The 15,568-nt window shown below is 35.7% G+C and overlaps 1 protein-coding gene across 1 annotated transcript in view; it reads left to right on the plus strand.

Annotated features, from left to right (window-relative positions):
• Fdx1 (ferredoxin 1) overlaps nucleotides 1-6,332 on the plus strand; it is a 44,667-nt gene extending 38,335 nt beyond the window's left edge. Inside the window, exon 4 of the mRNA XM_087212361.1 lies at nucleotides 5,552-6,332. Coding sequence (XP_087068487.1) covers nucleotides 5,552-5,666 — 115 coding nt within the window. The 3' untranslated portion in view covers nucleotides 5,667-6,332. The remainder of the gene's footprint in view (nucleotides 1-5,551) is intronic.
• Nucleotides 6,333-15,568: the final 9,236 nt, after the last annotated feature.

Raw genomic sequence — 15,568 nt, forward strand, 5'->3', positions numbered from 1 at the left:
AGCTACATCCCTGACCCTTTTTTTCCCCTTTCAACTTTTTTCTTTCTTCATTTTCCATATTTTGCTCTGTTTTGCTTTTTTCTTCATTTTCTTGTTCATTCTTTTCTGTGACTTTTTAAACTTTTTATTCCTCAATAGGACACCCTACCTCACTTTTCTCTCCTCCTCACATCTCATTAATTTTTCAAATTTTAGTTTTTTTCATTCTCTGGTTCCCCACCTCTGTAGTGTTGCTAGTATAACAACTAAGCTTTACGAATCTCTAGATAGCCACCTAACTTTACACTATCACTGTTGAATATTGTTCTGTTGTTAGTAGAGGTAAAGTTGTTCCGATTAGTAGATATCTACTGTAAGTCATTAGTAGGTCAATATTGGTTTCTCTTAGTGTTTATACTATAATTATAGATCTCTTTGCTATGGTTAAGGTTGATGCATTATTGGCTCTCAGGGTTAGTCAATATTCAGTTTGTCTTTGGTGCTATAATTAATGCTGATTCTATTACTATAGCCAAGGTGCCATAGTTGGTATTAATTGGTTTTCTTGAGGTGCTAATATCTGGATTACCTTGGGATCATTAACAATATTGTGGCTCATTCTTGGAAAACTGGGTACTGGGCCAACCACTGCAATCTCTCACCTCAAGTAAACAGAAGTGGTTGGATCCTGGGACAGAGGCAAAGGCCAATAGTTAACCACACCCAGAGGACACCACTGAAAAGTAGACACCCTAACTAAAGAGGTCTGCACACTAGAAAGAAAGCTTTCCACTGTATTTAACCCACAAGCCTCAACACACACACACACACACACACACACACACACACACATGTATGTGCATGCACCCCCCCCAACCCCAAAAGAACATGAAAAGACAAGCCAACAAAATGCCTCCCAAAACTCCCAGCTCCCCCAGAGCTGATCTGTGGGGACAATGAAGCTAACAATGACAAAAGGTCTAGTAGAATGAATATATCAGGTAGGTTAAGCAGTTAAATAGAATGGAAAGGTAGGGAATCAGCAACAGGAAAAATAAGGCAATGACGGGAATAAGTCAGTGCCTGTCAATAATATCTCTCAATGTGAATGATCTCAGTTCCCCACTCAAATGACACAGATTGGCAGAATGGATCAAGAAACAAAATACAGTGGTATGCTGTATATAAGAAACACATTTAACCCAAAAAGAAACTTATAGACTAAAAATCAAAGGATGGAAAACAATCATTTCATGTAATAGGAACACACACACAAAAAAGCAGGTATAGCTATCCTGTAGTCAGACAAAATGGATTTCAAGCCAAAACCAGTCAAAAGAAACAAAGATCACTACATATTGGTTAAGGGAACAATCTAACAGGAAGAGATAACAGTTATTAACATATATGCACTGAAGAACAGCATGCCCAACTTCAAAAAGCAAGTACTATTGGATATAAAAGGTCAGATAAACACAGTAATAGTTGGGGACTGTAATACTCCACTATCACAAATAGATCAGCTAGACAAAAAATTCAACAAAGAAGCATCAGAGTTGAGCAAAGCCTTTGAACAAATGGTCTTAATAGACATCTGCAGTGTTTCACTCAACAATAGAATACACATTCCTTTCAGCAGAACTTGGAACTTTCTCCAAAGTAGATCACATAGTAGCCAAGAAAGCAAGGTTAAGTACATGTAAAAGACTTGAAATTATACCATGCATATTATCTGATCATAGTGCAATAAAACTAGAAATCAACAGTATAACAAATTATGCAAATGCATGAAAACTAAACAATATAGTCTTAGCTAAACAAATAAATTACAGAAGAAATCAAGGAAGAAATAAGATAGTTGCTAGAACTAGATGGCAATGCCAGTACAACATACCAGAACTTATGGGACACAATGAAAGCAGTAATAAGAGAGAAGTTTATAGCTGTGAATGCCCACATCACAAATACAGAGCCAAACAACCTAATGATGCACTTTATGGTCCTAGAAAAACAAGAATAATCCAAACCCAAAGCTAGTACAAGGAAGGAGATTACAAAGATTGGAGCAGATATGAAGGCAATTGAGACTAAAAGTAAAAACCCAAAGAATCAATGAGTAAAAAAGTTAGTTCTTCAGAAGAATAAAATAAACCCTTATCCAGTCTAACCAAGAAAAGGAAAGAAGATTTAAAGATCCAAATCAATACAAGTAGAAATGAAAAGGGTGAAATCACAGTGAACACTGCCAAAATCAAAAAGATTTAAAAAGTACTTTGCAAATTTATACACCAATAAATTGGAGAATCAAGAAAAAATTGATAGATTCATAGATATGTATGAATTATCAAAACTGAACCAAGAAAATTTAAACATCCTGAATAATCCAACAACAGGAAATGAAATTGAAGCAGTAATAAAAGCCTACAACTAAGGAAAGCCCAGGTCCAGACAGATTCACTGCTGAATTCTACAAAATCCTCAGGGAAAATCTAACACCAATATTTTCAAGCTAATGAAATTGAAAGGGAAGGACTATTTCCAAAGTCATTCCTGGAAGCTGCCATTGCTCTGATTCCAAAAGCAGACAAGAATCCAAACAAACTATAGACCAATCTCTTTAATGAATGTAGATGCAAAAATCCTCAACAAGATACAAGCAACTAGAATACAACGAATCATCAAAAATACCATACATCGTGACCAAATAGGCTTCATCCCAAGGATGCCAGGATGGCTCAACCTGTACAAGGCAATAAATGTAATATGTCACATAAACAGAAGCAAGGACAAAAATCACATGATCATCTCAATAGACGAAGAAAAGGCCTTTGACAAAATCCAACATCTTTTTATGATGAAAACACTGAAGAAAATAGGTAAAGAAGGACTTTATCTCAATTTGACAAAAGGCATGTATGACAAGCCTACTGCCAAAATCATATTACATGGGGAATCTGAAAACTTTTCCTCTAAATCAGGAACAAGACAAGAATGTGCACTAGTACCAAACATTAGCAAATCAATTAGGTAAGAGAAGAAATAAAAGGGATATGTATAGTAAAGCAAGTCAAATTATCGTTATTTGCAGATAACACATCCTCTATATAGAAGACCCCCCAAAATTCACAAAAGACTCTTAGAATTGATAACCACCTTCAGTAATGTAGCAGGATACAAAATTAACACAAAAATCAGGTGGTTCTCTACACTAATAATGAACCCACTGAGAAAGAAATTGGGAAAAAATACCACTCAAAATAGCATCAAGAAAAATTAAATACTTAGAAATTAACCTGAGGTAATGAAAGACCTCTACAGTGATCACTATGGTACTCTTAAAAAGGAAATCAAAGAGGACATTAGAGAATGGAAAGTTATCCCCTGTTCCTGGATAGGCAGAACCAATGTAGTAAAAATAACTGTACTTCCAAAATTGATATACAGATTTTAATGCAATCCCAATTAAAATACCAATAGCATTCTCACAGAACTGGAGAAAAGAGCCCTAAAATTCATATGGAGCCAGAAGTCCCAGAATAGCAAAAGCAACCCTGAATAAAAAAACAAAATGGAAGCATCACAGTCTTCAACTTGAAGTTAAATTACAAAGCTACCTTTATTAAAAACAGCATTGTACTGGTACAAAAACAGACATGAGGATCAGTGGAACAGAATAGAGGATGCAGAAAACAACCCCAAGCAATTCAGCTATTTGATTTTTGACAAAGGTGCCAGAAGCGAACAGTGGAAGAAAGATAGCCTCTTTAATAAATGATGCTGGGAAAACTGGTATCCATGTGCAGAAGATTGAATCTGGACTCATGTCTCTCACCATGTACTAAACTAAAATTAAAATGGATCACAGATATAAATGTTGAAACAAATACAACACTTAATTTGCTAAAAGATAAAATAGGCAACACTCTTGGAAGTCACAGATGAAGGCTAGGATCATATTAAATTAATAGGGCTCTGTGCACCCCTCCCCCCCAAAACGTGAAAAGGTAACCTACAGAATGAAAAAATAAAAGACCCAGTCAAAAAATAGGCAAGTGTAATGAAATGACTGAAATACACGAAAAAAATGTTCAACATGATTGGCCATTAGAGAAATGCAAGTTAGAGCAATGCTGAGATTCCATCTTACCCCAGAAAGAATAGCCATCAAGATATCAAATAATGACAAATGCTGGCGATGCTACTGGGAGAAGGGAACCCTTCTACATTGTTGGGAATGTAAACTAGTATAATCAGTATGGAAATCAGCATGGAGATTTGTCAAAAAACTAAAAGTAGAAATTCCATTTGACCCAGCTATTCCCCTTCTAGGTATCTTCCTGAAAGAGTTAGGCATTATATTATAGTGATACATGCATACACGTTTATAGCAGCACAGTTTATAATAGCCAAATCTCAGAAGCAGTCTGTGTATCCATTAACAGATAAATGGGTATATAAAATAGTACAGTACTATTCTGTCATAAAGAAAGATAAACTAGAGTCATCTGTAGGAAAATGGATGCACTTTGAGAATGTAATGTTACGTGAAATAAATCAGACAAGCTTAAATATTGCATAGTTTCTCTTATATGAGAAACCAAAAGTATAAATAAAGAGCAAAATAAAAGATAGGAAGTAGGGAGATAAATCTTTCTCAAATGGAAAGGGGTTCAAGAGATGGAGAGAAGGCAGGGAAAAGGTTTGAAAAAGGGAATTAAGATGTATTATATACATGTATCAGCTCCACACAAGGAATGTAAACATTATGTAGTGCAAATATGTACTAATAAAAATAAATTTGTAGTAGAATGCTATGAAAAAAGGGAAAAGGAAATGTTAGTATAGTCATTCTTCTAATTATAAATACTAAATTTGTACTCTGCTATGTTTCTGTATTTTTTTCTGTAATCTTTTTGGATTTATTTTGGAAGATGCTTAAATTTAGTAAATGTGGTAGTAACATCCCATAACTTAATTGAAGAGACAGTTGTATAAATATTCACAGCTATCACCTGACTGCTACTTCACATTGAGCCGTGATTATAACATGCTATTGTTTTTAAGATGAATCTTGATTTTAGAGATGTTAAAGATGTGGGAAAAATATACTCATATAATTGATACCTCAGGTATGTATTTATTCCAAATTTCTTGTGTGAAAGGCATTTAAAAGTTTAGCTTTCTTTTATAGTCTATATGGCTTTAATTATCTGGGAATTGATTAGTCATTTTCTTGGCCTTGCTAGTTCTATTGCCCACTACTGTGCCCTCTGATTACATCATTGCTTGTCAGCTCTTGCACCAAAAAGTAATGGTTCTGGTGGATCAATAGATGGTAAGAACTAAAGGCTAAAAGAAGCTTTGGCACACTAGGTTATTTTTCATATTTACCTCTGTTACCCTCTATTTGACGGGGATAACTAGATCTGTTTCAACCTAATGAAAATTTAAAACATTAACCCATTCCCTAATTTCTTTGTATAAGAAATTGTGAAACTATCCTAAACAGCTGCATTGCCTTTGAATGGTACACACTTAATATGAACCCATCTCTTCTCTCTTTCTTGTACAGGTCACGGTTGGGCTGCCAAATCTATTTGACCAAATCGATGGACAATATGACTGTTCGAGTACCTGAGGCAGTGGCTGATGCTAGACAATCTGTTGACATGGGCAAGAGTTCCTAAGTTACAATAAAAAGAAAGGTGTTCAAATATGAAATATGTTCACAAAACTTTACTTATTTTTTATAATTATCTTTTAATGTAATGAGCACATGGGTGAATGCATTTATTATTATGACTAGCTTTGCTATTTTAATTAGCTTATGTAAGAATTTTGTAGTATGAATGTGTATGATCTTTTGGTTAAATTATAAAAATATATGTCAAATATTAGAAAATAGTTGATATGATAATAAATCCTTATATATTTTATCTTATGTGTATTTAGCAACTTTAGAAAAATATTACCACATAATCTTATGTTTGCCTATTTAGAAAGTAGGTTAAGAAAAGGTAATATTACCCCTGTTTGATTTGTGGCAGAGATCTAAAGAGGCTTGCCTAGGGCCATATAACCAGAAAATCTGTACTAGAATTTACATCTTGTTACTGTAAATTTTCTGTTTAGACTGAAGTCAGAAAAATTAAGAGTATCTTAATTTATGTAAATGTGTATTGAAAAATCACTTAATTGAATATTAGTTCCTTAATTTCAGACACTATTAAACTTATAAATAAATTTTCTTAAGTTTTTGATTTAGTGAGAAGTGTAAGTCTGAACATAGGCATTATAAAGAAGTTTGATGTCTTTTCTGACTAAACTAGAGGAATAAACTAAACTTAAATGTCTTGTTTTTTTTCTATTTTCAGCACAATAGTCTCTCTTTATAATCTTTTGAAATAATGTTGATTTACAAATTTCTGCCTTGTAATAGAATAGAAATCTTAAGAATTAGGTCCCTGTATCTTGAGCCAGAGGACATGCACTAGGTGTTTCGTCATATAGCCCGGGGAGTACTGTTCTTTCTCATGAAGTGTGTGCAGCCTGCATAGCAGTGTGTCAGAATCCCAACGTGAGAGAGTGGGCTTAGCATCACAGAGTATTAGTTATGTATGGAAGACATTTGTATCCTTGTCTTTGTTGAAAATAAATTTGTGAAACAATAGACTATATAGTGTGCTCTTTGGAGCATACCAACTAACCTGGATGAATTGTGAGGGAGAGAAAATTAGAAAAAGCATAATTATAAGACAGTTGGGTTAGCTTCAAGTACTTTATTGCAGTTTGATCATTTATATAAATTTTGGTCAATTATAATACTTGACGTACAACATTGTGTTAAGCCCATTAGAGGTACAGAGATGAAGAAGACAAGAAATGTCCTCAGAGACTCATGGGAAAACATATATACTGGTATGCACACATAATTTGCTTAAACCAAACCAGCCAATTTGCCAAATAAGAATTTAAGCTAATCAGTATGTAAAAAGTGACTGGGCAGAACTTGAGGTGCCTGATGTTCATTTAATACTTAATAACTATTGAACGCTTTTCATATAGTGTGTTGTATACTTTTTAAGTACTTTATAACAATTCATTTTCTTAATGAGCTCCAATATTGTTTTCTTATACAGATCACTTAAACCCCTTTCTAGAGCTACAGTACTTTAATGATAAAAACCCTCTAAAATTTAGAGCCAAAACCTGCTAAAATTTAGAATGTAAATTATCTCAGATTTCAGATTTTTAAAATCTCAAATTAAAGACATTGTATTACTTAAATAAAACCTTTTAAACTTATTAGAGGATATTCTGTAGTTATTTTTCCAGTTTAAAGAAAAATCCTTTCATATTTGAGACATATGCAATCTATGTTACTATTGGTTTTTCTACTGCTGTGAAACAAATTATCACAAAACTCAGTGGTCTCCATATGGCCATGGGCTTCAATACAACGTGGTAGCTAGGTTCTGAAGGAAAGCATTCTGAGAGCGAGTGTACATTCTAGGTAGTGGATGAGTTATTTTTATGGAAGGTATACAGTTTCTTTTCTACCCATTCTTTTCATTTGAAGTAAGGTGCTAAGTCTGTCCTGTTATTTGAAAGAGAGATATCGAAGAATTTGCAGATGTGTCTTGAACTCATTAACAGAAATGGTTATTTTCAGGTGAGCTTATTGGCCCTTTATTTCCTGTGCATATTGGTCTTTTAACTGTTTTAAGCTTTTAAAGAGGAGCTACTTTTTCATTTTGTATTATGTTATAAAAGATCTGTCATCTTTGTTATGATGCCTTGTTTATTCTATAACTCCCAATATTTTTCTTCTTGACAGTTGATTTAAATGAAAGGGAAAATAGTGGGTTCCTTTTCAGTACTGTGTAATGTCAGCTTACCTTTCCAAGTTGTTCTGCATCAAGAAAGCCATCTTCTGGTGTGTATTCTGTGTAATTTTAAGTATTATATTCTAGTACTTAATATTATGTTTGGTTTTCACAGATAAAACCACAACCTGTAATTCTTGAATAAATAATTTAGAGCTACCAAATTAGCTTTTTAAAGTGAACTATTCAGGGAATTTCTTAAACTTTTCCTAACTTTCACTATGAAAATATTATCTCAGTTTTATCTTGAAAGGACCTCTTTCCTGTTTTCATAATAGGTATTTAAATATCATATGGTAATCCTTGGTGGTCACTCGGCATTTATTTGAACAATCATATTTCACTTAAAAAATTGTTTTCTAAGGGAAACTTAGACTATGTTTTTTCATCTTTTTCTTCCTTTTTATAACTTTTAATTGCTTTTCCTTCCTTAAGCTTCCTGAAATTTTGTGATAAACCACGTTTTGGATCAGAATCTGTTAGGTAGCTTTCTTATTTATAGTATAAAATAGTGTTCTGTAATAAACAAATAATACATTGTTTGTTCATTCCTAAAAATAGTATATAAAACTAAGTGTAGACCACAGTAAGACATTCAACTTTTACATATAAACTGTTTTCTATTAAAGAAATAATGAATAATAGAAATATGATCTTGGTTAAGCAACAACAGGAATTCTTTAATGTGTCAGCACATCACATATCAAGTTATTTTTATCAGATTTTCTTCTGTTTATAAGTTTCTAGAAACTGAAAAATCAGAAAACCAGCTGGCAAGAGGAAAGCATTATACTAGCAGATGCAAATAAATTAATAGAACAGAATTGAGGAGTTAAAAGATAAATCTACCAGAAGCAACTTCTGAGAGGAGTCAACGGGAAAGATCTTTATAGTATAGAGGTATCACTTACGCAGTATCTATTAGTAACAAACCATCTGATATCTTATTCCTCTTTCCTTCTGACTCATTCACTTATCTATGATTTACCATCTAATTTTTAAACTTGATTTGATATAAAAGTAAGCAAAGCCATTGTGCCTGTCTGGTTTGCCTTGTTTACTGTCTCTTTCTGAAATTATTAGCACTTGGCTTGTTCTCAGCAGTTACTGAGGTTTGAATGTGTCACCCAAAATTCATGTGTTGAAAACAATCCCCAACGCAACGATGTTGAGAGTATCTTTAGGAGCTGATTAGATCATGAGGGCTCTGTCCTTATGAATGGATTAATGCCTTTGTCTTGTAATTGGGTCCCTGATAAAAGGATAAGTTTGGACCTTTTCCCTTCCTTCTGTCTTGTTCTTCATGTTTCAACTTGGACTTCCTAACTTCCAGAACTGTGAGCCAAATAAAGGTCTGTTTATAAATTACCTAGAGTGTGGTATTCTGTTACAACAGCACAAAATGAACTAAGACAATAGTGTTGACCACTCTCACCTATCCTAAGTTCTGCCTCAGGCTGTCCTGTAGAGCATTTACTACATAAGGCATATGTAGCACTCACTGCACCAGCATTTTTTCCTGATACAATAGTATTTTTTCTTTGTAAAAATAAGCACTGTACTGTGTCCAGTTTTATAACTCTAGAGTCTATCATTGTATTTAGCCTGCAGTAAATATTTGTATTAATCAAAATCTACAAGGAACATGCATCTAAGCCTTTGGCTCTGTGGCTGTCACTGGTTATGGATAGAGCTACATAAGTGCCATGTAAGCTAGTGTACTGAACCTACAGCCTAGTTAACTCCAGGAGTCAGGATGCATAGGAATGTTTTCATGAGATCAGTTAATTTACACAGTATTGAAAATGGACTGTGTTGAACTCATTTTTGTATTCTTTAATAGAATTTGGATGAAACACCTTTCAGTGAGTCCTTCTGCTGGTTTCAATATTGGAGGTTAGGGGTCCTGAAGTATGAGGACTGAAGGTCCTTTAAGTGTTTCATGACTGCATCCCCTAGAATCATGTGGTAGCTCCATGACGATGCCTCCAGATTAAGTGTTCCTCCATCTCTTGACAGTGGCTGTTATCACACATTTTTGACCACCCTTGCTGGTTTCTTGTCAGCAGTAGACTTCCCTTTGGCTCTGATTAAGATTCCTCTGGGCAGTGGAAATGGGATGAGTGGTTTACAGAATGTTTTTCCCAAGAAACCAAGGAAAGATTAAAAATACTGAGAAATACTTTTCTTGGTATTTTTTAAAGTTTTCTTTAGTAGAGCCTCATTTGTTTCTTAACTCCAAAGACTGAATGAGCCTCAGAGAGACAGCCAAACTCTTTGGTAGGAAAGGTGGGATTTATCATTTGAAAAATGTAGATAGTGTTTGAGAAATTACCTAAAACTTGGAAATAAAGCAAAAATATTAGTGCATGTCCCTTCAGAGTTGTACATAGAGATGTCTAACTGGGTCACCTAGGGATCATCAGATATTCTAGGATAGGGAGCTGATCAACTATGTCTTTTGGGACACATCTATCCACCACCTGTTTTTTTTTTGGGGGGGGTGTGTTTTTGTTTTGTTTTGTTTCAGTAAATTAAGTGTTATGGGTACACAGTCATGGTCATTCATTACATACTGGCAATAGCTGCCTCTATAGGCAAAGTTAGATTCCTCCGACAGAGACCATAAGACATAGAAAGCCTAAACTATTTGTCATCTTGCCCCACTCAGAAAGTTTTCTGACCTATGTTGTAGAGGGAGATGACTTTGACTTACTACATATTAGTGATTGTACCCAGACCCTCTGAAGTTAGATGTTAACAGGAAAGATTAATAAATTTCAAACTTCTTCTGCTTGGTAAAAAAGGTAACTCCAAGAGTTAGGGTTCTCTTACCTTGTAGTATATTATCCAACTTGGTTTTTGTTTTTTGGGGGCCGGGGATTGAACTTAGGGCCTTTACACTGAACTATACCCCAGCCCTTAAATTTTTTTTTTTTTTTTTTAAATTTGAGACACTGTCTTGCTGAAGTACCAAAGCTGGGCTCGAACTTACAGTCCTCCTGCCTCAGCCTACCACAGTGCTGGAATTATAGGTGTCTGCCAGCACACTTGGCCATTTTCTAGTTTTGTGTCTTATCTGTGCAGTATTGTTACTGCATTCTTTTTTCCCCATTGGACTGTATATCAACTTCTCATGTCCTTCTTTGAACCATCTTCATCATTCTGCTGGTCCCCTCATTAATGAGTTAAATGCTCATTATATATTTATATTAAAGTCTGTATCTTATAGAAACTTGCAATACCAGAGGCCTGGCAGTGCCTCCTCATGAATGTTCTACTTTGCGGCAGTCATTTCATTCTATGGGGCCTCATGTCACTTCTCTGTTAAATGTAGATAATTGTACCCAGCATCTCTGTCAAATTACTCTCACACCTGTGTAGTAATATCCACTGGATACAGTTTTGTAACTAAAAGATGTTATGTATAAATATCATTAGCTACAAAATACTATGTAATTGTTGGATACCCATTTTTTGACAAAATCAAAATCTTAGGTATTAAAGCATACTTATAATATTATGTATGAACTGCATACAGACTTGAGGTTTTGACTTCTGCATTCAGAATTTTTAAAAAAGCAAATGTATAAAGGGATTATCTTAAGTCTAGTCATCTGAGGAAAGTTACTGACAGTAGAAGTGCTTTATTATAATATTTTATGGTAGAGAAATTCTAATGATAACATTAAATTCTCAATAAGTTTTGGTTTGAAAATGTCTAGGCTATAAAAACTAGAAAAGGGAACAAGTTGCAAAATTTAGCTATATGTTGTTTGGAAGTAGGCTAGAGATAACTGATTACCTTGTTATTGAAAGAAAAAGTAAGGAGTGATATTTCCAATAAAAGTAAAAGAAGGATGAGTATGGCAGAAAATGAAAATATAGAGTATAGCAATATCAGTTCTTTAAAATTGCACAGTTCCGTGTAATATTACAATGCAAACTGCCATGTGGACACATGTTTTGAAAGGGTAACAGTACTTTACCATGTTCACCATACCCCTCACTCACTAAATTGAAACACAGAGAAGAGTTTCAAAAAAATATTTTTATACATTTTTTCGTAGCACAATCTAATTTTTTTTTTTTTTTTTTTTTTTTGGTACCAGGGATCAAACTTCGGACCTTGTGCTTGTGAGGCAGGCGGTGGAACCACTGAGCTAAATCCCTGGCCTTGGGTATATCTTGATAGGTAGATTGCCCTTTGAGCAGAGGCTAAGATGCTGTACTTTAAGGAAAGTTTTAATAATCCTAGAGGGTTCCATTAAACATCGTTCTGTCTTAGGGGAGATAGCATTTTCTAGTTGATCAGTGAAAAGAGCTATGGCCTATATAGCCAAAAAGATTCTCATGTATACAGTACTGTTAAACAGTGTGTTCTACATATGGTCAGATTTGAATTACCAAATCAAAAGTGACAGCTACTATGGTCTTTTTAAAGAAGTCCAATCTCATTTTTACATACCAAAAGCTCTAAGAACCTGACATGTAATAGGTGGTCAATATATATTGGTTGAATTTGTTGCATGAATCTCCTATGAAAAGATCCACTCCTTTTGCTCATCACCATGCCCCAGAAGACTTCTGAGATAACAGAGCAGGAGTTTAAGGAGATGGAGGAAACTTTGGGCTACAGCTTTTGATTAACAAGTGTGATTATGTTAAATGAATCAGCCAAACAAAACAAACAACCACAATTGTTATGTCATTAGCAGCTTTGAGTCTTGGGTTGTTATTCTTAGCAGGATATAAGGAGAAAAATTTTCAAGTGCTTTTAAATCTTCACTGCTTTTGCCAGATAGTTGAACTCTCCAGGAGAATAAATTGTTTAAGAACACTTCCAAAATTTACAAAACTGAAAGTGAAATGTCCTTGTGCACAGCAAAGTAGTGCAGATAGTTTAATCTGATACCCCCTCCCTATGCTGCTAATGTGTCCTGGGGTGCAGTATCAAAGTGGTACCTTTAAGATACAGAGGTTTCTTTTATTGTAGGGGACAAACAGCGTGGCCCCAGAAAGCTGACTTTCTGGGAGTTTCTTGCTCTACCAGGGACATAACCCTTTTTCCAATACTGTACCTGCTCGGAGCCAACTGGAATGTTACTTTTGTACAGTTACTATGCTCAGTCTTGTAACTCTTCTGGAGACCAGTGAACCCCATCGTTTGGGGGTACATAGCTTCATCTTGGTGTGGGTAATGTGCCCACCTCGAAATACCTGTCATCAAGCTCAGAGTTCATGCTGAGTGATAGGATAACAGGAGGAATCACAAGGCATTAGGTTATGAAACTACCTGTTGGCACTCTGGTATCTCCATCATTACCCAACTTTTTTATGCCACAAATCCAATTTTGTGGATTGACTACAGCCTTCCAGGCAAAAAAAAGTTTGGAGAGAGAGCAAAGGAAAAACTAAAGAAATAAATAAGCCAACAGTCATCACCTAATCCAACTGCATAGCAAAAGTTGACAAATATTTCAAGTGTTTTCAAAATGTTTGTAGATATCAAAGAGTCAAACCATCTGGATAAAACATTCCATTATTCTTATTTCTTTTTTTAGGGCATTAATTTTGAGGTAGAAAAACTTTACCCCTTGCCCAAATTAACATACTTACACTTAGCAGCTCATTGAAACTCCTAAGCATGTTAAGTCTAATTAGTAATGTAATTTAGAAGTACAGAAGCACAATGTTTTTCTTTTAAACATTTGTCCATATGGTTTGAAAAGGAGAGGAATCCTCTGTCCTACCCATACTTCCTGCCAGATATTGATTCCGTTCTAGCTCCTCTATGCCCTGCCCCCACTCTTTCACATCTTTCATGTGTTAATATTCAGCACAGCTGCTTCAGGCCCACTTCTGATTCTGTGGTGTGCTCTGCCTACCCCTACTTCTCACTTGCCCCTCCTGTTTTCTCTGTTCTTTTGTATGGTGCCTATTGTGTCTTCCTCTCCCAAGCCCAGCCAAATAATGGCACCGAGTAATTTGGAAGGGACCATATTGGCAGGATTCATTCATCTTGAAAGAAGTTTTTTGGTTATCTGATAAATCCAGACTGGAAATAGGGGAATGGGAGCATCCGAGGATGTTAGTGTACATTTCTGAGGACTCAGAGGCCACCTGAAAGGCCATGTGGCCATCAAATGACATCATGCCCTACCTGGGAGGAAGGGGAATAGGTGGGAGAGTGCCAGCAGTCACTATTTCATCCAGTTTGCTATGCCAAATCAAAAAGTAGGCTGCTGGTTTCAGGCTTTGTTTTTCTAGAAGTAGCTGAAACCCAAGTTTTTATATGAAATCTGATTTTTATATGTTTGTAAGGATTTTTAAGATGTTTGAGTTTTTTTGTTTTTTTGTTTTTGGTACTAGGGATCGAACTCGGAACCTTGTGCTTGCGAGGCAGGTGGTGGAACCACTGAGCTAAATCCCTGGCCCAAGGTGTTTTTGTTTTTAATAGATGAATACAACAGTCATGAGCTGATAGTGTAGGCTCCCAGCTTGCAACCTGTGGTCTGGATAATCTTTGGGAAAGTGAGTCACTTGAGTCCTAATTAATAAGACTTTCATTGGAAGGGTCTTTTTCTGTGGACTTGATTTTCAAGTAACCTCAGAATAGAGCTGAACCCTGCGAAGAACTTTTCTGGTTTTAGGAGGGTAGCCAGCCCTGGCACAAACCTGCAGGTTGCCCAGGGACAGAACAGATTATCTTGCTTCTCTGTTCTCAGGAGGCCTCTCAGCTACACAGGTTTCTGAAGGTCTTTATCCTCTCCTGTCACTTTTTGAAAAGGGCCAGGTATGTCATTGAAGTTTAAGAGGTCAGGAAATTCCCTTTCTCTGAAAAACATTTTAAGTAATTGCCTCAAATCTTACTCTAATAGGCCTTCTAAATCTTCAATAAGCCTGTATTAAAACTATCCTTCAGTAGGAGGATCTCTAACACAAATTGGATCGCTTGACTTTCCACCAGTAAAATTGAACCCCTTTTAAATAGTACATAATAAATGCTGAGCCTTGTGTCTTAGGATCTAGTAACACAAACCCTGTGTAGTTCTCCAGATATATCATGCTATTTGGTAACTCTCTGTTTGCTTAGGCTGAGCTCTGATGGAGCACCCTCCTGACCCTTTGTGGCCTAACCAAATCTTGTTTGTCTCTCAGTATGTCTCTGGGAAGCCTTCTCTGAACTCCTTCTTGGGGTTAAATGCCCCCCCCCAACCCTTGGGGACCTCCAGGACTTAGTTCCATCTTGGCATCTACGATATTGTAGAGCACTGAGATGATTGTGTCTGTCTGCCACTAAGCTTAAGCACACCCTGTATAGCATCCTGTGCAAAGCACAGTAGTCAGTAAATACTTGCACTGAACTGTTGGAAAGCAGAGAATGGTTGTCTTCGTGTTGCTTCTGACAGTTAAGCTTAATTGCCAACTTGATTGGCTTGGGAGCCACCCAGGGAAATAGTAAAGCACACGTCTATGTGTGTCTGAGTGGATCATGGAGGAAAGACCTTGAGATCTATATCTGGTCCCTCACCTCTTCCTTTCTGATGCTGTTCCCTTGCTCTGCTTCCCTGGCATCTGACTGAAACCTATGAGATTTAACCAAATAAATTATTTATGGTATGGGCTATTTGGTCCCAGCAGTAGAAAAACTAATATATTACCCAAGCCACATGAACACTAAATACAAAAGGAAACAAAGG

The sequence above is a fragment of the Heterocephalus glaber genome, unplaced genomic scaffold (genome assembly GCF_053883595.1).
Source record: "Heterocephalus glaber isolate CG9 unplaced genomic scaffold, H.glaber_assembly_v1.0 deba00001429, whole genome shotgun sequence".
In the NCBI taxonomy this organism is placed as follows: domain Eukaryota; kingdom Metazoa; phylum Chordata; class Mammalia; order Rodentia; family Bathyergidae; genus Heterocephalus; species Heterocephalus glaber.